Genomic DNA, 24,242 nt, shown 5'->3' on the forward strand with positions numbered 1-24,242 from the left:
AAGGTATGGGCACTATGAATTCACAGTTGTACCATTTGGTTTAACTAATGCCCCAACAGCATTCATGAACCTCATGAATAGTATTTTCAGAGAATACTTGGATGACTTTGTTTTAATCTTCATTGATGACATATTGATCTATTCTAAGAATAAAGAAGAACATAAGAAGCACCTAAGGATAGTTTTGCAATGATTGAGAGATTGTAAAATTTATGGAAAATTCTCTAAGTGTGCCTTCTTTCAGGAAAAGGTGCAATACTTAGGTCATGTCATATCCGCCGAAGGAATTTCAGTTGATCCTGTAAAGATAGAAGAAATAGTAGATTGGCCAATGCCCCAGAATGTTTCAGAAGTTCAAAGTTTTATGGGACTTGTAGGATATTATAGAAAATATGTGGAAGGATTTTCCAGGATAGTGGCACCAATTACCTCACTTCAGAAAAAGGAAAAAAGGTTTGAATGGACTGAGAAATGCGAGGAATCATTTCAACTCCTGAAGAAGAAATTGACTACAGCACCAGTATTAACAATACCAGATCCCAACATACATTTTGTAGTAATTACAGATGCCTCGAGTGAAGGTGTGGGAGCAGTATTGATGCAAGAAGGAAAGGTGGTTGCATATGAATCATGAAAGCTAAAGCAATATGAGATGAATTATGCTCTGCATGATTCAGAAATACTAGCTATTGTGCATGCATTACAAATGTGGAGGAATTACCTTTTAGGGAAGCCTTTTGAGCTTAAAACGGATCATTTAGGATTAAAGTATATTTTTACACAACCTAACCTAAATGCAAGATAGAGAAGGTGGCTTGAATTTCTAAGTGAGTATGACTTTGGTATTGAATATATCCAAGGGAAGGAAAATAGAGTAGCTAATGGTCTCAGCAGAAGAAGACACCTATCTGCAATGGTTACAACAAGGACAAATTTGAAGCAACAAGTGTTGCAGAATCTTTCCGAAGATGAACATTATATAAGAGTTAAACAAGCATTGGAAAGAGACTCTTCAAACCATCACTATGATGGATATGAGATAGAACCAGAGGGTATTTTGAGATATCAAGGAAGGATGTATATACCAGAAGGAAGAGAGTTGAGGAAGTTGATCTTACATGAGATGCACAATACACCTTATTCAGGACACCCTGGAATAACAAAGATGGTAGCTGATTTGAAAACATTGTATTTCTGGCCTAAACTCCGGAAAGAAGTGGTTGAGTATGTAGCATAATGTCTAGAATGTCAAAGAGTAAAAGTTGAACATGTTCATCCAACAAGACTTCTATTTCAACATGTTATACCAAAATACAAGTGGCAGGTAATCAGTATGGATTTCATGCAAGGATTACCGATGAGTAAGAATAAGCCTGACACTATCTTAGTAGTGGTGGACAAGTTGACTAAAGTTTCACATTTCATACCTGGTAATCTAAAAGATGGATCATTTGTTCTTGCCAAGAAATTTGTGCAAGAAATTTTTTGATTACATGGAGTTCCAGAAACTATTATATCTAATACGGATACCAGGATGACTTCCAGATTTTGGACAACATTGAATGCAGCATTGGGAACAAGGCTAAATTTTAGCTCAGCATATCATCCTCAAACTGACGGCCAAACAGAAAGGGTTAATCGGGTAGTGGAGCATCTTTTGAGAATGTATTGCATGGATCAGCAGTACAAATGGGAGGAGTACTTGCCCTTAGTTGAATTTGCTTATAACAACTCCTTTCATGCATCATTAGGTATGGCACCTTTTGAAGCACTCTATGGGCGAAAATGTCGCACACCTATCAGTTGGGATAGACTAGGATAGGATCATTATTGGTCCAGATTTACTCAAGGAAATGGATGAACAGATGGTGTTGATTAAGAGTAGATTGAAGGAAGCAGCTGACCGATAGAAGAGTTATGCAGGCCGAAATAGAACTTTTAGACAATTCACTACAAGAGATAAAGTCTTTTTGAGAGTCAAACCTCATAAGAGCTCTATCTCGTTTGGAAAATCATCAAAATTGGCTCCAAGATATGTGGGACCCTTTGATGTACTGGAGGTTATCAATCCAGTTGCTTATAGATTAGCTTCAACCCCTGCTCTAGCTCGAATCCATAATGTGTTTCATGTGTCTTTATTGAAACCTTACAATGCTGATGCATCTCATATTCTTGATTGGCAATCCTCACAGGTTCAGGATCCAGGGGTGGTGCTAGTGGAGCCCATCCAAATCCTAGATCAGCGTAGTGTGAAGCTACGTAGCAAATATTTCACTCAATATAAGGTTCAGTGGGACCAATATTCTGAGGATAGTGCTACTTGGGAGGATGCTGAGATGATTGACCGTCATTTTCCTCATTTGCTTTCTTAGGAAATAACTGCTATTTAAATTTGGATATTTTGAAACAATTATTATTATTTTATGATGCAAACTTGGATAGCCTATGTGATCTTGGTATTATTATTTGAATTTGAGGTAAGATTGACATTTTGTGAGATATTATGGTTTTGTGAATATTGATGAGTGGCAAGACATCGAGACGATGTCTCTTCCTAGAGGAGAAGGATGTCACGAATCGTTTTATTTAATATTGTACAATTTAAAGATGTAATGTGATTTTGAAATTTAAAATAGATTAGATCATTCATAATCTAGTATGAGGAAATATAGTATGCTTTTTACTCCTACAAATGATATGAAATTCAATATTCTTTTGGTTTTGTCAATGCTGATAAAATTTTGAGTGCAAGTAATGCAGGATGAGGTGAAGGAGGTCGAAGGTGAGAACACGAATCAAGTAGAATTGCTTTTAACTGAACGACTTCAATGGAAAAGGGAATCTTTCACACACCACATTAGGATTTATATTTGCATCTTGAAAGACGGATGATTTAAATGATCTTATTGAGTGTTTGTTCAAATTGAAATGATGAATTTGGAATGAGTAGTAGATTGATTTAAATAATTATACATGTGGATTGATTGCATGATGTGAGTGGCGATTGAATTGAATTTAAGTTGCATGATTAATGGTGAAATATTAAGCTTTATGGTTAAAAGAGATAAAATGTGTAGATGATTTGAAAATGAATATTGGCCCTAGGTTTTTATGTCCTTCTTGTTCAAATATGTATAATGTATGGAAAAGCATACTAATAAGTACTTTTGTAAATTGGTCAATAGTATAAAATGTATATGTATATAATAATTCAATCATATACATATATCAATATCCAATTATAGTAAAATTTGATTTCAACAAGACTTTTGCTTATACATACGTAATCAATTGAGATCAAAAATATATACGCATTATATGCATGTGTATATGAATTCTAATGATAATTCGATCACAAACTTATAGATAAGAGTGTAATTATCAAATATGTAAATAGGTTTGAGGAATTAAACTATTTTATAAAAATCCATAATATATATATATATATATATATATATATATATATATATATATATATATATATATATATACACATTTATATATTGAATATTTAATTATGCTTAAGTGATTATTTTCTTATTTTATGATCATGACCATTCGAAATAATGTATTTAATCAAAGAAAAGGTTTATCAAAGAATTTGTTAAAAAAAACAAAGTTTAATGTTTAATATTAAAAAAGAGTCATTTAATATATAAATATAATATTAAACATATTACTATAAGGTGGTGGGTTGAAAAAGGTGGTCGATCGTTAGAAGCCAAAGGAAGAGCCGCTTTGGTCGGTGTGTTAACAGACTCCTCCACCCACGGTAGCCGCTTTGGTCGGTTTGTTAGCAGAACCCCCTCCATACATGGTGGTCGTTGTCAAAGCCTTTAAACGCAGGTCAAAATGGTGGGAGGCAAAGTTGTTTAAGGTAGGCGTAGCTTAAGGGAGATACCACCGACTACCACTACCACTATCAAAACATAAATAACGTGTAAAACACATAAGCCATGATATCTTCCTTAATCGACACATATAATCAAAACTTAAATTGAATTAGACTTGGCATGCAACGTGACTCTGCGGTGGATAAGCTGAAGTCGACAGATTCCATGCAGCAATCAAGCTCCAACTGAAACGGTTGGAAGTTTTAAACAATAAGACTCGAACTTGCCACAAAACAAGGATGATATTTAAATCATAGAACTACGTGGAGATTACAGTTACAACCACATGACAATAGAAATAGTGGAACAGTAAATAAGACCCAGAGGATAGCAACAAACATAGCCAAATATTAGAATAAATAGACGTATACACATACTCATTCTTTCATTCTTTCTCACACGAGATTAGAAGAGCGATAATTTCTTGAAGGGAGGGTTAGAATAGTTTGATAAAGAGGAAGAATAGTTTGATAGAGAGGAAGAATAGTTTGATATAGAGGAAAAATAGTTGGATAATATCGTGGAGATTGAGCGATAGAGAGATAGTTGGATAGAGATAAGAATAGTTGGAGAGAAAGAGAGACTTGCGATCAAGGCATGGAATCATTTGACGAAGAACGACAAGGTCAAAAGCTTACAATCCACTCTAAGTTTCCAAGAGGTTAGAATCCTTTGTTTATGTTTTATTTTATTTGTTAAATTTGGTATAGAATGTGTAGAAATGGAACTTTAGATAATAGATATGTACATCCAAATGGGTATCAATTATTAATATCGTATTTGAAATGCTTTGTAAACCATTGTGGAATAGAAGAAAAGAATTTAGAGAAAAGATGTTGTTAATATCGTATTTTGCACAAAAATGATTAGTTTTAATTCTATTTTTAGAATGTGTTTGCATAATTTTGGTTACATATGAGATTAATTTCATACATGTTTAACACCTTCTATTGTATGTACTTTATTTTAGACGAAAGATTGATTTTAAGATTATTACTTATAAACGTTTATCGTTTTCCAAAAAATGAAAGATTGTCTTCGATAGATATATTAGACAAGTAATGATTAGTAAGCAACAAAAATGATATCTCTATTTTTGTTTTAAAAGAAAGATTGTATTCTCAAAAGAATTTGTGTTTGAGGGAATCAAGCTAGGGTTAAGCTTGAGTTGGAAAAATTTACCTTTCGGGACGGGTGCCGAATGTGGATGCTTTAGGGAGAATAGTTGCTTTTTCCAACTATTATTTTGTTGTGCATGGCATATACTCGGCCGATTTATTGTTTGAATTATCCGTAGAAAAAGATGGAAATTCCTTATTTATACTCTCTACCACTCCTAGTATGATAGCAAATGCTTGTTTCTTAGAATGAACTAGGAAAAATGAAAATGCATATATTATCTAGGCATGCACCAGATTCCCTCTTGCTTTCGAATTCTTTGGTTAAACCAATTCGTGCAAGGTCGGGTATTCTTGATTGACCAAGAATTTCGAGGAAGCGTAAGCTTCAAGGTTGGGCGAAAAAAGCGCCTGATTCTTGTTCTCGTCTACGTTCAAAAGACAGAAGGAAGCAACTAAGACTAAAGATTGACGGATGCATCTTCTTGTATATTCTTAAGGAAATTTGGAAGCCTAAGTAGGAAATAAGAACTTCTTAGTATTGGATATTGTATTATTCATGTGCATTATTATGATCTATTCGATGTTGCTTATATCTTGTATAAAATATGCTTAGAGATTGAAATTTTAAGTTTATTTATGAATAAAGAGTAGTTTAGGGTTAGATCCTAGATTGACGTCTTTACAACTGCTCTCCTATAAATACTTGAGGGGGTCTATTGTGATCTTTATCTTGTGGCAATGCAACAAAATTCTGCCAGTTTGTATGTGCACTCTAAGACTTTGAGCTTAGATGTAAATTAGATTGCTTTCATTAAAAGAGGCAAGTTGTGTTGAGACTCTGTGGTAATTCAAGTTGTTATGTGATGACATTTTCTAGAGTTGATTGTGAGTTTTTTTCTATTATGAAAGAGGGATTTAAATTCAATCTTGCAAACTTTGAGTTGCTAATTCTATTTAGAGTTATATGTCTGGTTTTCAGGTTTGGTCTTACAGACTTTGAGCCACTTATCATAGCTGAAACTATTGCGGAAATCTAAAGTAGGAAGATATCTTGTAGACTTTGTCCTATGTCTATTTTTAAGACTTGTGCATGCAAGGTGAAGTGCATCATGTAGTTAGACTTTGAGCTGCTACATATTGTGCTTAGTTAGCAGAAAATCATCTAAAAAGGTTTATAGGGGAATAGATAGTTGAAGACTTTGAGATTTCTTTCTGTTTTCCCATCCCGAGGAGGTGACGGAGGTCTTTGTGCCTTCATGGAAACTTTGCTTCCCTTTATGTTCCGAAAATCTTACAAAAAAGTCTCATTTCTATATTTGTTGTTATTTATTTCCAATTGCTATTACTTTTCTGTGAAGAGAAAAGAGTATAGTTTTTTTCTTGAAAGAAGAAGAAAGACTATTTTTGATAAAGATAAGTGGGTTTTACATGGACCCGAAACCAAAAGATTTACAATAGCTGGCCATCAACCAAACAAACATGAAACAACAATAAAACATGGTAGCAACCCCGAGCAGTCACGAAAATAAAGGAAGCATAGACAAACAAGATAAAACAAAAGAGAAAGCTCTCAGTTAAGAGAGAGCACCAAATCCTTGTTCTTTTGGATGGAAATCTTTTTTATTTCCTCCAACTCCTCCATAATGAATCTAGAGGTACCCTTGTTGCTGCTTTTGCTCTTCTGGAACTGGGTCTAGTGGTTTTCTTATCTCCAGCAGCCATATCATATCCTCCAAGATCTTTCACTAGTTTGCTATGGTAGGATCTATAATCAATAACCATGGCATTAATCTTTTCAAGCCCCTCAATACTATTGTTCATGGCTTCTTTACTTATGTCGACCAGGTTCTTGATATTTTTCTTAATCTCTACCATGGATTGCTCCACCTTATCAATCCTTTGTTCGTGATTGAATTTCATCACCTCAATGTCCTAGGAGATTTTTTGTGTCATAATCATGAGTTTCTCTGGTTTTTTGGGCCCAAGAATGACTTGCAGCAACAGATTAAGGATTTACAAAAGAAAATGGTGGACATGAATACATAAAAGCAAGAGTACGCAATGAAAGACATATGTCCTTATCTATTTGATAGAAGTGTTCCAATTCCTCCATTTCCTCCACATTTTGTGACACCAAAATTTGACAAATATAAAGGCAAAGGAGATCCTAAGGCACATATAAGAGAATTTTTCATAGCTTGCATTGAGGTACCAAGAGAATAAATATACTTGATGAGATTGTTCCCACAAAGCTTAGGTGGACAAGCCATGAAATGGTTCTCCCAACTCCCGCCTGGAGTGAAGTCATGGAGTGATCTGGTAGAAGCTTTCATACAACACTTCTCATACAAAATTGAAACAAATGTGTCAGTAACTACTTTGTGCAATACAAAACATAAAAAATGGGGAGTCCTTTACTTCATTTTTACAGCAATGGAGAGGTATTGCTAGTTTATGCTCTTGTGATATCCCACAAAAATAAATAGTAGAAATGTTCACTCAGAATGTCAACAAGGATATTGGATATGAACTAAGAAAATCTTGTTTATCTACTTTTAAATAAGTCATAGAAAAGGGATTGGCAATTGAGAAATTCCTTATTGAACAAGGCTTCATTGAGATATTCAAAGAGAATAAAAAGGAATCAAATGGGAAAGACAAATCCCCGCTTTTGGAACAATAATAAGAACATAGTCAATGATGGGGTAGTGGATGCAAATGTTGTAGAACCTAAAATGACTTTCCCTGGAGCAAGTTCATCCGATGTGAACAATCAAGTGAACACACAAAGGCCATCAAAGTGTCGAAGTAAATACACTCCATTGAGAGAGCCAATTGAGACAACATTCAAGAAATTGGTTGAAAACAAGCTCATAACACTACTAGATAATCCACCTTATGTACCAAAAGTAAAACCTGCATGGTGGAATGATGATGAGTATTGTGAATATCACAAAAGCAAAGGACATACAACTGGCGATTGTCACAGATTGAAGGATGTTATACAAGATCTTATCGACAAGGGCAACATAGAAGTTGATGGTCATACCTCCAATGAGAAACATGCGGTGTTTAAGGAACCATTCCCTAAACATGATAAAGGAAAAGCCAAAACAGATAATCAAGCCAATTGTGCTAAGATGTCCTATTATTATGGTTCTACCATTAACCACATTTCAACAAAAAATTATGTTTCTACCATTATTATAAAGGACAAAACTCCTGAAGGTTCTACCCAAAGGAGTAAAGTTGTTTTAAAAGGCATTGGACCATCTTCCTCATCCTCTAAAGATGAAACCTTTGAATGTAATGTCATAACCCATCGAGGTAAAGTCACCTTTCAAGGTGTTCCACCGAAGACCACAGCCTCATCATCTACCAAAAATGAGTATGACCTTCTAGATCAATTAGCGAAGACACCCGCCCTCATTTCCATTCTTGAATTCTTACGTATATCCCCTTCACATAAAGCCATTCTTGATAAAACCTTGAGAGAAACCTCCATACCCACTAATATGAACGTTGACCAATTTCAAGCCATGGTGGGGTACCTTTCTACTCCACATTTCCTTACATTCACAAAAGCAGATGATGTATCCATATGCCAACCACACAATGCACCCCTCTATATTGAGGCTTTTCTCTATAAAAACTGCATCAAACGAGTCTTGATAGACAGAGGAGCAGGTCTGAACATTTGTACATTGAATACTATTAAACAACTAGGATATTCTGAACAAATTGTGAATTCAAAGAGCAAGATCACCATTAAATCATATGATGACGAAGAACTCTCATCCAAGGGAACAGTCACCTTACCTCTAAGAATTGAGCCAATCATGAGGGATGTGGTTTGTCAAGTCCTTGATTTAGATCTCACATACAACATACTTTTGGGACGCCCATGGATTCATGAGATGAGAGCAGTACCATCAACATATCATCAATGTATTAAATTCCCTTACAATGGAGTGGAAGTAACAATAAAAGGTGATCCAAATATGTTCATATATTTTAATAACCTATGACCAGGATCATAAATAATAATACCAATTAATGGAGAAGTAACTCCATCATCAACATATGTGGATTGAGAATCATTAAAACCTTCTACATCAAAACAAGTTGAGCTTAAAGGAAAATACAAGGACAATGGCATGGGAGAATATACTTTGAATCAAACCATGTATTTAAGATAAATAATGGATTCTCCTAAAGATTATGGATGACCACATCCCTCTAAAAAACTATCCACTATTACTATAAAATGGGATCCAACAATATTCTACAAATAGGGTGAGATGGAAGAAGAAGATCTCCACAAAATGCTTTATAAAGAACCTGAAGAGGAATCTACACAAGATCAAATCAAATCCAAATGTCAAAGGGGGCCCTTCTACAATAAGATATTTTCTCCTTTTCAAAAGAGATGCACCACTTCGTTAGTCCAATTAAGGGATTAGGTCAAAACCCAATCGAGAAACCCTAAAATGAAAAGATAATGAAAGCTAAAAAATAAAAACGCAGTTATACCGAATGCAGATGTGACTTTCGAACACAGATGTAGAAATATAAGACGTAGACGTGATTCAGAGATATGGAACCTGCAAAACAAAATCTGGACATAGATGCGAAAGCAAGAAACACAAACGCACTTTCTTGTCATAAACGTGGAAATATGAGTCACAGATGCGATTTCGGAAAAAAATAGCACTTAAAACAAACAGAAAATTTCAAAATGAGAAAATATCCAACCTAGACCTGATTTTCGATCATAGGCGCAATAACATAATTCATACATGCGATTTCGGGATCTAAGACCTGCAAAAATAAACAAAAAAACACAAACGTGATAAAAGAGATCACATACGCGAAATTAGAACGCAAACGCAAAAATATTAGTCACAGACGCGCAATAAATCAGAGTCGTCGCAAATCCGACCTGCAACTTCACAAAAAAGATAGATCTGTAAACAAAATGTTAAAAATAAAATTATACATAGTAAAATGAGTGCTTATATAATTGTCACTTAAAATGTATAAATATAACTAAGTATTTTATTTGTTATATATTTTAATGATATTGAAACTGTTATATGCTTAGTATATGTAGCCTTTGTTATCTAAGATAGTATAAGGATGTATAGATAAAATTGATTATAAATTGAGACATTTATAAATGCCTACTAAATATATAGATCTTTGGTTCTATCATTTTTATTATATAAGGTGGGGAAGGGTTCCAATCTCTTATAGATCATAAAAGTCTATTAAAACATTAGATACAAATAAAATATAATGAAGAATAAAATATAGGATAGCTACAATGAAAGAAGAGATACTGGAACTACTTCATTACGTTGTACAGGTTGTCCAAAATTTCTCTGTAGCTATCACACATTTTTCTTTTGTCTTTCTTTTATTTGAAGTAATTTAATCACCTTGAGATCCTCAAGGGTGCCATAGATTCATCAAAATGTTCATTTTGACTAGCATTTTCATAATGAATAAACTCCATGCCATCCCTCTTCATATAGATATTATCAAAATCCTTAGACAACATCTCAATTTATTTTGTCTCATCTTCCTCATTTTGATCAAGGTAGCCAAAAAATTTAGGTTCCTCAAAACAACTTTCTTGTCATTCTTTCTCAAACTCTAAAATATGAGAGTTTGAGGTTATATTATTGACCCTACACTCAACCCTACTATCACAACATATAACCCCTTTGTCATACACAACAACCTTAGCAAGTCTAGATGATTTTCTTCCAACACTTTCATACTTCAACAAACTTATTTTAATATTTCAATCTCCTCTAGGTTTGAGGGCATAAATTGTTAGGAATAAGGTGTCTCAAAATTTGAAAATTTCTAACATAATTAATTATTTTTCATATAATTATTTATGTGCGTTTGATTATGTTATTTTGTACACCCCATTTGTTGAAGTTATCTCAAGTCAATGATAGAGTTGTGCATGTCTAGGCACTTTGCATGCAAAGTGAAGTTTGTATACATTCAAGTGCTTTGAATGTTGAGTTATACATGTGTGCAAGGAGGAGTCATGCATATTGTAGATACTAAATATATCCCTCTTATTGGCCCTTATTTTAGATTTTCATTCATTATTTTATTATCAAATCATCCACTAATAATTAATTGCATCCAATTACAATATAATTAATTAATTTATTGCATCTATTTACCCCATATTCTAATTTATCACATCGTCATAATTTTCATTTATCTATTTAATTAAATAATATTTTATTATTTAGTTAAATGTGAATTAATTATCCACTTATAATGGTTGGTGTTTTGATCCTACTTAGGTGCTAAGGTGGTTGCCTATGTGTCATCTTGCTTATGTGGCAAGGTAGGTATGGTGGTGGGTACAATAACTTTCCTATATATGTACCCCTTCCTACACATTTTCACTCACTCATTCTAGACAATCATCTTCATTTCTTTTCTATTGTGTCTCTTTTTTGTTTTGATTTGCCTAGCTTCCTAGTCAAATATCGCATGAAATAAGAGTCTTTTCCTAGTGCAATGGAGATGTGATTATTTTTGCAAGTAAGTTCTTCATGAAGAGTTGGAGTGAGGGTTGCAATTTTGGCTTCGTTGTTCAAATTCAACATATATTTGTAAAGTTTGATGAGATCTTTTCAAATATTTGGTATATTTTGATTGATCCTAGTAAACTATTGTGTTTGGACAATATTTGTAAATTTTCACTATTATTTGCAAATACTATGTATTTTGGATATTAGTTACAAAATTTAACCTAAATTGTGTTCAAATATACAAAGTTATCAAATATTTTCAAATATTTACAAGAAATTTATAGTTATTTGGAAACAACCATGTAAGTTTGAACTCCATTTATAGATATGTGAAATTTGAAAAAAATATATATATAAAAAATTCACAAATATTTGTTGGATTTAGAAAAATTTGCAAGTATTTTGGTTTGATCAAAATTTTGGCTCTGCATTTAGGGATCATCCTATAGTATCTCATAAATTTGACTTTGAACTTGTAAAAATTGAGTCAAGTTGGTTGTTTGTAAAGACAATTTACTATGCTATTCACATCAACCTATGTTAATGTAGAGCAAGGGATTTGCTATAATAGATATGATGAGATATCAAGGAGAAAATGACTCTATGCTACCTTAAACCTTACTAGAATTCTTGTGAGCTAGGATGATCAATAAGAAAAAGGAAATCTAACTATACTAAACTATTCTTCTAAAGCAAAAATGCTAAATAACTAAAGCATGCGAGAAGATAAAAAATAAATTCTAATGGAAGTATAAGCTTATAGCAAAAAAAATTTAGCTTGTAACTGGGAAGGTCTTGGTCTTGGATGTTATCATGTTGCAAGGACATTTGCATGACATGCTATTGTCTATATGGATAGAAACTAGAAAACTCCATAAACATCCTAGAAAGATCTTCATGTCCCTTCAATCTACTTGCCTTCTACACACATAGATATGTAAAAAATGTTGGGGGTTGTATAGGGGTTTTCCATAGTAAAACCCTCGTTTCGGTGTTCCCAACCTCACAGACAGGCAGATAGATAGATTGATAGAATAATAGATTGTGTGACAAAAAAAAAAAAAAAACCCTACTTAATGGAGGACAGCCCCTATTACTAGAGATAAAATTTAAAAATGATTAAATGAAAATAGATAATAATTATATTTAAATATTTGATTAAAATAATATTGTATTGTAATATAATAGATACAAGAGATAAGAGGGATAGAAGAGTGTTACACAACAAAGACCCCTCACTTGAGATGACAATATGGTTGTGCTTAAGAGAAGACTTGGATACTATGATATCATGTAGATTTTGATAGAGCTTCACTATGAATGTGAGAGTAAGAGATCAAATAGTGTGATTATGAAAAATGAGCTCGAGAAAAGATGAGTTTTGTTGCTCAAAACAGGTAGGAATATCCATTCCAAATGTGCCTAAGTGAAGAAAGACATGTCAAAAGAAGCTTGATCTAGAATATACCTATTTGAGTCTAGAATCTTTTTAGAATGTTTGCTCACCACATAGACATCTATGCACTACACTTCGGTTTGACCAAACCAATACCAAAATTGGACAAAGGGCTATTAATGCTTCATCTTTAGAAAATATGATGTTAGAATGATAAAATATCGATCATGAATTTTTTTGTAAGTGTACCAGGATCAATGCAAAAATGGCATAAATACACTGAGTATAATTTGTGAAACTATAGTTAATATGCTAGAAATTGCTATTATTTGGCATGATTTTACTCTTGTTAGCATTTGAATCTGTGAATTTTCAAAGCATTTGCAAGTATTTTGAAACCTATCCTATTCATCTTTCTATTATATTCTTCATAAGGTTAATTTTTTGTTTTATTTTGTAATATTTCCTTCTAGAAACTTGAAAATGACTCTATTTTTGGCATGGGTTTTAAAAAATTTGATATCTCATTGATAATATTTTGGTGCCTAAATTAAAAATCAATGTTTCCTTAAGGTGTATATGTTTTGGTATATTATTCTATTGCTACATTGGTTGTTCCTATGTAATGTGGAACCTTCTTTTGTTTGGCAAAAGGAAAAGTAGAAATATTCTTCAATTTGACACTTCTTTCTTGTCTCTATTCAATGTGGAAATACTCTCTACCCACCTTTGCTCCATTTTCCCTCTTCTTAGCGTGCATCCATAAGAAAGAGAGGCATCTGATGGTGTGAAAAGCATGTAGCAAAGAGGCATAGGTTACTAAACTCACAATATACCTATTTTGGAAAAGAAAGTTGATAATTGAGGAAAGGATGTATGGGTTACTAAACTCATAATATTGGATTTCAAGTAAAATAATCTTAGAGTAGAATTAGTTTTATTAGTTGTGATGGATGGCATGTTGAGTATGTTGAGCATGACAGGTATGACGATATGAGGGACCTTTAAACCCCAAATTTTGCAAAGTTGAACTTTGGGTAGACAAGTCAAAAGTTGAAGAAAGGATATGTGGGTGACTAAAGTCATAATATTGGACTTAAAAGAAAATGAACTTAGGGGAAAGATGATCTTGTTGGGGATGATGTTTCGAGCATGATAGGTATGATGGTCTGAGAAACCTCGAAACCCCAAAATTTGCAAAGTCACACAAAGAAAAGTGAAATTACATGACATATACCACAAAAGCATGTTATAACAAATTTTACTAAGGATATATGATAAAACACTTTGAATGAATATATTTAGACAATTACTCAATATAGGGGACCCAACGAAATATTTCTCCAACACAAGGTGGATAGGGCCAAATACATTACTTATGGAGCACAATAAAGGGAAATTTAGACACACAAATTTGAGGTGTGAACGAAACCTAGCTATTATCATCATGTGAAGTATTGCATTCTTCTTGTGGACTACTAGAGGTATCCCCCTCAAAATGACATAATATTATCAAGTATTTGCAACATGTTATCTATTATATTGTTCTATTATGAAAGTTGTTTCAATATAGGTCTAATAGTAAAATAGATTACAAGATATAATCTTGTTTACAACATCACAAATTCTAATACAACTCTATCACATCTTTTAAATCTATAATTTATATTTTAAATCTTATTTTTAATCTCTTATTATAATAAATAAACTAATCAATAACAAAATCAAACTTGTAAATATCTCATCCCTCAATAATTATATTAATACTAAATTTTTCATTTACATCTAATTCAATATTAAGTAGATTTGATCATTTCGATTACTTTAAAGAGATGGAAGCATTATAGAATTAAAGAGAGGAATTTTCTTTCCATACAAACATGTAGTAGTTTTCAATTTAATGTCACGGAGAGCTACTCGCTACATGGAAAACGTGAAATTCCAATCTTGAAAGGCAAAGGAGAACGAATATTTGCCAATTTTGAATCATTCAAATTCTAGGATGAAGAATAGTATAACTACCAACGAATAGTATTAAACTACATCTAAGTTTCCAACGAATTCAAAAGTCCACAATGAATAATAGTATAAACTACATCTAATTTTCCAAAAGAGTCATAATCGAAGATTGAACTAAGCGGCAAACATTTTGGCCATTCAAAGTCAAGTCTGAAGAACATGACAAACCACATGTAATGTGAGCCAAAACCAACGGATTTCTGAACAATTGATTATCTATCTGGAGTGGTTTAACTGTAAAGGCTGGGAGATCCGATTACTAGATATTACAAGGATGATAATGTTGAAAAATCAAATTTGTGCTTTGATATGCCTGCTTCCAGTTTTTATTTGCTCTGCACAGCAGTCTAATGGCAGCAGCACTAAATTTTCCTTTGCCAACTTTACGCAAAACAACAGCCAGCAGCTCATATACATGGGGGACGCTAACTTTTCTGCTGAATATGGTTATATCAATCTAACGCCAGATTTAAACCCCACTATAAACGTTTCATCTATAAACGAAACGGCTTATCTTCTCCAGTCTATCGGAAGGGTTCTGTACCGCAAGCAGATCACGATGTGGCCGGCGAGTTTCACCACCGCCTTCACCATCTTCGTGAAAAACATCACAGCCGTCAGGAATTTCAATGGCGACGGTATTGCCTTCATCATTGTATCAGAAAACAAAAAAAGCTTTATAGCAAAGAGCAGCGGGGCATTCCTCGGCCTCTTCAACCAGTCCACGGACGGAAACACGACCGGCCAGCTTGCCATCGAATTCGACACATTCCACAATGAATTTGACCCAGTCGACGTCAATCATGTGGGCATCGACATCCAGGGCATCAAATCCAACGCAACTGCTAGTATGGAAGAGCACGGCATGGATATCCAGGCTGCGCGAGCAATACAAGTCCGGGTCGACTACGACGGGTGGGCTAAATCCCTGCAAATCTATGCGCGCTATGCAAACAGTAGTTCGGCCTACGTAAGCCTTCTCAATCGCACGGTGCAGCTCGAAAAAATTGTTCCAAGATTGGCGTACGTGGGATTTTCTGCAACAACCGGGAATTCATTCGAAATACAAAGAATTCTCAACTGGAATTTCAGGTCCGTGGTGTTGCCGGAGTCTTCTCTGAATTTGTCCCCGGTGGGAACACCGCTAGGATCCAACGGCGGGGTCAAAGTCGGCGTTTTGGTGGGCTCAATTATGGTCGGACTGGTTACGGTTGGATTAATAACCTCGTGGTTTGCGGTTAAGAGATTGAAAAGGAAAAACCAGGCTACTATAACTCTTGGCCGAGGAAGCTTCGTCGAAGAGCTGGCAATAATCCATAACGCGCCTCAACGATTCTCGTACAGTCAACTAGCCGCCGCCACCAACAACTTCAGCGAAGCGGAACTTCTAGGAACCGGCGGGTTCGGAAGCGTCTACAGAGGAAACTTCAACGCCGGCGGCAACGAAGACGTGGCGTTGGTGGCGGTGAAGAGAATTTCCGACAGGTCAAAGCAGGGTGAAAGGGAATTCATCTCAGAAATCAACACCATCGGCCGCCTCCGCCACCGGAATCTGGTGCAGCTTCAGGGCTGGTGCCACGAGCGTGACGAGCTTCTTCTGGTTTACGATTGCATGCCCAACGGAAGCTTGGACAAGTTTCTTTACGACAGAACCAGGGACCCGGCCTTAAATTGGTCGCGGCGCCACAGGATTTTGTGCGGCCTGGCCTCGGCTTTGCTGTACCTGCACGAAGAATGGGAGCAGAGAGTCATTCACCGAGACGTGAAGCCCAGCAATGTAATGCTCGACCGGAAATTCAACGCCCGCCTGGGGGACTTTGGTCTGGCCCGGCTTATCGAGCACGACGATCATAATCCGGGCGTGATGACACTGCTGGCGGGTACGCCCGGGTACGTTGCGCCCGAGTGCAGCTACACGGGCAAGGCCACCGCAGAATCAGATGTGTTCAGTTTTGGGATCGTGCTTTTGGAGGTGGCCGCGGGTAGGCGAGTGGTGGAGCGCGAGTCCCGATTGGCTGAACGAAATTTGGTGGACTGGATTTGGGGGCTTTACAGCGAGGAGAGAGTTTTGCAGTGTGTGGATCCCAAATTGGAAGGGCCTGATCATGATGAAGAGCAGATAAAAAGAGTATTGATCTTGGGTTTAGCGTGCTCGCATCCTGATCCACAGTTACGTCCTTCTATCAGACAAGCCATCCAAGTGCTCATGAACCCAGATGAGGAGCTGCCGCAGCTGCCTCTCACCAGGCCCCTGGCGATCTATGTTGCTTTACCAACGGTTCGACCTGCCAGTTCTCAGTTCACCTTGTCTCCAAATACAAGGGGAGATGCCGCATCGTATGGTCTCATGGGCGAGAGTAGCAGGGGATCCATTACGTCTTCCACGCTACATAGTGGTAGATAGAGAGGCACCCATAGGTTGCCAAAATTTTACTGTCTTTTCCTTTGTAGTGTTTGTGTAAAATGTTATCTAATCCTGCACAGCACAGTAAGATCTGGTTGGAAAATAGGAAGAAAACTTGCAAAAACAGTCATTTATTTACAAATGAAAGAAATTACAAAATATAGAACTTCTGTGAACTGTTGACCTTCATTAGCCTACAATAAAACAAGCAACAGCTGCAATTGTTTGTTATACAAAAACACGGATAAAACAGATTGTAGATTGTGTTGCAGATTGCGCTAGCCGTTCGTTTCTGTTGAACATTAGTTTTGTGATTTTCAGTTTGTTAACAAATGTAATGTAGTGGTTAGTGTTTGCATTATTGTAAATATATATGTATATATAATAAACATTTACAGATTTTTCTATTTTATCTGGAATAAAATTAAAATAATTTTGATATTTAATATAATGTTTTTTATTATATTAGCAGGGAGAAGGTCCTGAACCTTAGAACAGCAAAGTCTCAAAACAACAACAAAAATTCTGGCTACAGCCAGCCAAACAATACTAATAACAGCCTACCATAAAAAATGATCGAAAATTAACATGTCTCTATAGCTAAACATGCTAACTCTAACACCATCTACCTATCATACTAACAGAGATACTAATCTTTCTAGAATTAAACATAAGAGTAGCAGTCAACATCAAAATATAGTCAGTTTTAAGAGGCACGCAGGCCCAACAAAGCATAAAAACTATAAACTTTATATATCTAGTAATCCACTTAACTAGAGGACTTCCTAGTCATTACTGATCAAATTCCAGTTGCACTAAAGTTCGTTGATCTAGGTCTCCCAAGTGTCCTCCTGTTCCTCATTCTTGCCTTCAGTGCCTTCCACTTTCTTCCCCTCCTTTACCATCTTCCTGGTTTTCTTCTTTATTTTACCCTATCCAAACACCACTCCCATGACTCCCTTGTTCATTACACCATTAGTAATATGACAAAGAGAACTAAAAGCCTCGCACAGGTCATCAAACTTTTGCTTAAAAGATTCATTCCTCTCTTTTAGGTTGAGATAACGCTCTTTGAGCTCCTTTATTTGATCCTCCATATTACTGCTCATCTGTTTGTCTTGTGGCATTTCTTGTGAACAAGGGACTATCTCTTCCTCATCCATGCAGTTGAGGGGCAAAGGGCTTTGGTCTGGATTTTTAGAATCCTCCTCCATTTTAGTCTCATCCTCCATTTCTTTTTTAAATTGCTCATCTTGATCCTCTTCTTCAGTCTACAAATCGTCATCCTCCGGATTATCAGTGGATATCTCTTTAGTTTCCCCCAAATTAAAGACATCCTCGAGATTTGCCACCAACTCTTTTGTCTTCGTCATGCTTTTCTTCTCCTTTTCATGGAGTCTAGCCGACCTTCTCTCCCCTGAGCTCCCCACTTTTCTTTCTTTCTACAGAAACTTCTCCTCCTCATTTTCAGAGTCATGTAGGTCTAGGTCAATAGTTATATTCTTCCTTACCGAGTCTTTTTCAGTCTTTTTGACTTTGGCAGGGTTGTTCTTTGGGGTTTCCATTTTTCTTTTATCCAAGTTGATATTAAGAAGGGCTACCTCAAGAGGTTCCATTTCCTGTAACATTGGGGCTTTCCTATCCTTGGATTTAACCGGGAGAGTAGAGTCTAACGAGCAAAGAGGTTTGGATTCAATTAATTCAATCTTGGTTGAGGAACCCTGTTTCTTCTTCTTTTTCTCAACAATGTTAGGGAGGGATAGCAAATGGCTAGAGTTTGGGGAATGGTCAAAACAAAATTTATACATGAGGTAAATTAAGCCTTGATGAATTGGCAGATTAGCCCCATTTTCAATACAAGATTCTAAGGACGAAAATAGAAAAGGCAAATTAACCCTTTCTCCATGCCTAATATGATTTAGAATTGGAAAGTGATACACTAGAATAGTAGTGTAGCGCCCTTCCAAGATAAAATATTTCATAATGAAATAATTAACAATGGGAAAAAATTACACACAATCAAATCCAAAAAAAATAAACTAGTATACAAAATGGATTGTGGAAATCTCATAGCTTTAATTGGGTAGGGTTTAGGGAGAGCAGAGCGACCATACCCATTTTCAATAGCAACTGGTCGTTCACCCTATTCGAAGAATTTCTTCATGTAAGCCTTGTAGTACCCATTACTTTGCCTCTCAACTTTTTCCCCTTCATTTTTCAGTCTCGTGACCTCTATGATAAACTCCAACGACACCACATAAGATATACTTCCCATGGTAACCGTACCATTCTGCCATGAGTTACAGAATCTTGCAAACAAGGCCATGTTCTACCCTTTCATGGCAAGAAAATAAGGGGTTAGACCTACATTATGGAAGAGATCCCAAATTTCTTCATTACTCTGCAACACTTCATAGTTTTTTGGTTCCGTCCTTTTAAGAGGGCCCCCCATATCAGTCTCTTTCCTTGTAGGGCACAGTAAGAAGATACGAAAGTGACTCACAGAGCAGTTTCATTTTTTTGAAATAGCTTTCTTCTTTAAACAATATTTCCTAAAAATGTCCTTTCTGTCTTGATGAGCTTCGTTGTCCACACATTTATTCATAGTAATGTGATATAGAATTATAGTATCATATGCATAGATTAGAATTGATAAATTTGGGGATTACGCAAAGGTATATGAAGCAGTGATGGTGGTGAATGATTGTTTGGAATGTTTCTTTTATTCAATTATTTGAGGACAAATAGTAGTAAATGTATAGGTCACCTTCAAAATAGATGAAGTGCTTAATTTCATACATATTGTTTGATTTTTTATTTTATTTTTAGTCAATTGAGGATGAGTTAAGAATAAATGTAAACATAGTGCATTTTTAGTTGGATGATCATTGGGGTTCTCATAAAGAAATGATCATTTTTATAAATTGACCCTTTCATAAAGTCATATATTAAATATTCTTCCAATTAACATCTCAAATAGTAAGTAATCTAACAATATATTTTGTTAAAAAAGGCTTTCAAAGAAAATAAAACAATACATATTGAAATGAGTTCTTAAATTTAATTGTAACATAAAACGTAGAAAAAATATAACTATGTTTTTTTTTGTAATGTTTAATGACAATGAATTTATTATATCCTTAATATATGTAACCTTTTTGATCTAGGGTGATATAGATAAAATTGATTATAACTTGAGCAATTTCAAGATGCAATGAACTTGTAATAGTCAAAGGACATGGGATGTAGTGAAAAACTCAATGTAAATAACTTTGGTTCTATGGTATAGTTTACTAAACTAAAACATTAGCCTACTTAAAACTATAATCACACAAAATGTCATTTATCTATAATTTGAAGGTACAAGAATTAAGATTTAAAATTAAAACAAAAGAAGATTAAAAATTCTTCGATGTAACTAAGACCTTTTAGGTGGGTAGATTAGTTATCTCTAAACTAGTTTTCTACAAAATCTCCTTAAAATATTGCCTACCTTTTTTATAGAAGAACTAGAGCATTTAATTATAAATCCATTAGTCATAAGCTTGTTGTTTATGCCATATTTTTCAATTTCTCCCAATGGTGCTAAACATGTACATATATTGGTAATTTTTTTATCAATATTTGTGTGTCAACAATGTGCAAATTAGATGTAACATAGTAGTACTACATGTGGGAATAGTAGTACTAGATGTATATGGAAGGATAATATCATACATTCAATGTTGCTCCAATTACTTCTATTGTTGTTGGGATTGGATGGAGGAAGGATCTTCTTGATTATTTGATCCAACAAACCTATTTTTTTAGAAGAAATCCTTGTAGAACATCATTCTCAATGTTGAAGATCAAGGATTTTGATGATAACGAGGTACAAATCTCAAATGAGAGTACAATAGTAAGCTCTTCCAATAAGCAAACAAAATAATTATTTTAAACTTGGTTTGGTAAAGTGGGTGTAACATAATTGGTGATATGGACTATATTGGTCACATTGATGGTGGAAAAAAGAAAGTTGAACAATAGACCTAAAGGAAAGCTAGCACAATAAAAATGAGCATTGAATGGTGAACTCATTAATACTTTTATTTTGCTAACAAGTATTATCTAATTATGCAAGTTAGGTGGAGATGGATGATATATTTTATTACTAGAACTAGGATTAGTTAGGCCATAGTTCTATAGAGGCGTTGCAATGGAAATGTTTATGCTACTAGTAGTAAGACATGTAGGAAGAGGAATGAGTACTTTCAAATTTTAACAACCACCTCCAAGCAAGTGATGACTCTTCTCTACCATATCCATTTAAGACTACATATAATTCATCACAACCATGTCATGTAGTAAAGTTGTTATAGTATATAACTTTCGACCCTCAATTTGTTTGGTTTAAATTGCTCTATGTATAATTAAAGTAAGAAAATTCAAGCATCTCAGTAAGATGAGTGTAATATAGGTGCAGTTTCCAAAGTGGAGTAAATAATGCTATGTTTCTTGGAGAAGAACTTAAATAGCTCTAAAATTACATAAAGGAAATTCATTATTCTCTCATTCATCTTATGTATTTGGTAGCCATATCATAAATACAAATAGAATCTTATATTGTATCAAATAATTCAATTCATTCATGTTGCTTGGACTTGGGGTCCCTAAATTGGGTTAGTGCAAGATCATGGGGGGCCAAAAAGTGGCAATGTGAAAAAAATAGCCTTTTCCACTCGCCTAAAAATACGAAAATCCATGTTGACTTTTTGCTTGGCCTGGGTGTTAGTACACCTTGGCATGGTAAACACCTAGGCAAATCAGATATCTGATTTTTATAGGTAATTTTAAATTAAAAAATAAATGATATATTATATAATATATTACATATTACATAATAATAATATATTATATATTACATAATATATAATATAATAATATATTATATATTATATAATACGTATTATATAATATATTATTATATTATATAATATATTATTATATTATATTATATAATATATTATTATATTATATTATATAATATAATAATACATTATATAATATATTGTTATTTTAAAATAATTTAACTATAAAAATCAGATATTTGATTTCTCTGAGACAATAAAAGAGGACTATGATAGCCCATGGGTTATTTTTTACCCACGGGCTGTGTGAATTGAAGCAAATTCGATATTCGATTTTGTGACCCAAATGTGCAAAAAAAACCAATAAAAGGCAGGATTTTTATTGTTTTTCATCATTTTCATTCAAATTTTTGCATTTTTTTAATGTTTATTTGTTTTTTCATTCAAAATATGTTTTTTTCATGAAAACTAGGTTTTTTTAAATCAAATTCAAAATTGTTCAAATTTGTTAACTAAATTCAATTGTTTACATTCAATTAGGTTAAAAATGGGGGATAACAGTGAAAACATTGATCAACCACAACCGCAACAACCAAACCCTCCTGCACAAAACCCTCATTTGCCAAACCCCCCCTCAATTCAGGATTTAATTGCATAAAATTTGAACCAATTGAGGGGGATTGTAGATGTCTATCGTAGGATCCCTCGCCTGAACCCAATATTTGATCCCCTCCTGTCCATCATAAAGAGTATAGAAATTTTCACCAAGGAGCACAATGTCTCTCTTTTGTGGTGAGATTCTATAAGGGAACAATATGCAGATGGCTTGTCCTATAAGGAGATCAAGGATCTCGAGATATCTAAAGTCGATAACGTTGCATTGTTTGTGAATCCCCACACTGGTCAACCCGTAGACCCCCAAAAAATAAAACTTTCTATTAAATGGTTCACATGATGATATTGTGAAAAACTTTTGGGATCATTGGTGGATGGTTTTCGATAAACCACCCAACAACAATCTTGATGTCCCCTTCTATTTCATCAAAAAAGTGTATGCTGAGTTTGTTTTAGGAAAACATGTGAACTACTTTGACATCCAACCTTTCCAGGGTGTGGGTTTAGGTATGCCCCAAAATAGACCTCCAGGGAAGTCAGAGTAGTCCAGAGCCCATATGTCCCCCCTCCTCCTATTGATTTCCCATCTCTAGTGCATAATCTAGATACCATCTATGAGGCGGTGTCACGGACCATATCGACTACTCACTCTTTGAGTAGCCTTTTGGTTTCTCAGGCTCGGGCAGTAGCTCGGTCTTCTTTTGATGGTAGCAGTGCATCCGATGGCGCTGCCACGTCCTCCTTGGCTCCACACATTTGTGTGCCCCATTGTTGTGTCATGTGTGGACACCTATGCTTGGGTTCAATTGGATAGCTTGTTGATCCTCATGTGCACACTGTAGATTATGAGGTGCACGAGATGCACGATGCACCAGATGTTATGACAGGGACTGGAGGATACCCTAGAGAGTCCTCGCATGCTAGAGGCGAGGAGGCATCTTCATCATACGTTGATTATGTAGAGGTAAGATTTGTATTTTCACAATTTATTCTACATTATAAATGAATATTTATAATCTAGTTAATATTAAGTACAAATGTTTATTTACATGTTCTATTTAACAGTTGATGATAGAGGAGGAGTTGACACAGATCTAGGAGGGCACCTCGATGGCCATTTCATTTGGCCTTGATAGCTTTACGGTACATATATTATTGCACCTAGTCATTTGTATTTTATTGTACATACATGCTCATCATTTATATTGGCATTAATTAGATTATGTAGTAACTTGCATGTATATCTTATTTTACTCTTGTAGGGCACAAGTAGCACAAGTGAGGGGCTGTGCAATTTGGGATCTGGTAGTGCAGCTGGAGATAAGGGAAAGGTAATTGAATGCAAATATGATTGAATGAATAGTTTAAATAACTTATA

At 34.7% G+C, this 24,242-nt stretch overlaps 2 protein-coding genes across 2 annotated transcripts; both read left to right on the top strand.

The window, feature by feature from the left end:
- The first annotated feature begins 15,278 nt into the window (after positions 1-15,278).
- On the top strand, positions 15,279-16,119 carry LOC131876686 (alpha-methyl-mannoside-specific lectin-like). The gene is made up of 2 exons (XM_059222142.1): positions 15,279-15,954; positions 16,091-16,119. Exons 1-2 carry the CDS (start codon positions 15,279-15,281, stop codon positions 16,117-16,119), a joined length of 705 nt encoding a protein of 234 aa, XP_059078125.1.
- Positions 15,990-17,634, top strand: LOC131876502 (L-type lectin-domain containing receptor kinase IX.1-like). The gene has a single exon (XM_059221921.1). It carries the CDS (start codon positions 16,191-16,193, stop codon positions 17,400-17,402), a length of 1,212 nt encoding a protein of 403 aa, XP_059077904.1. The 5' UTR covers positions 15,990-16,190; the 3' UTR covers positions 17,403-17,634.
- The last annotated feature ends 6,608 nt before the right edge of the window (positions 17,635-24,242 follow it).

The sequence above is a fragment of the Cryptomeria japonica genome, chromosome 6 (assembly GCF_030272615.1).
Source record: "Cryptomeria japonica chromosome 6, Sugi_1.0, whole genome shotgun sequence".
Classification (NCBI taxonomy): Eukaryota; Viridiplantae; Streptophyta; class Pinopsida; order Cupressales; family Cupressaceae; genus Cryptomeria; species Cryptomeria japonica.

What these genes read in the sequence shown, in the direction of transcription:
- LOC131876686 (XM_059222142.1), top strand. Translation starts at nt 15,279, where the DNA reads ATGTTGAAAAATCAAATTTGTGCTTTGATATGCCTGCTTCCAGTTTTT. An exon ending in CTATGCGCGCTATGCAAACA is followed by an intron (nt 15,955 to 16,090) that starts GTAGTTCGGCCT and finishes CTGGAATTTCAG; the next exon opens with GTCCGTGGTGTTGCCGGAGT.
- LOC131876502 (XM_059221921.1), top strand. Translation starts at nt 16,191, where the DNA reads ATGGTCGGACTGGTTACGGTTGGATTAATAACCTCGTGGTTTGCGGTT.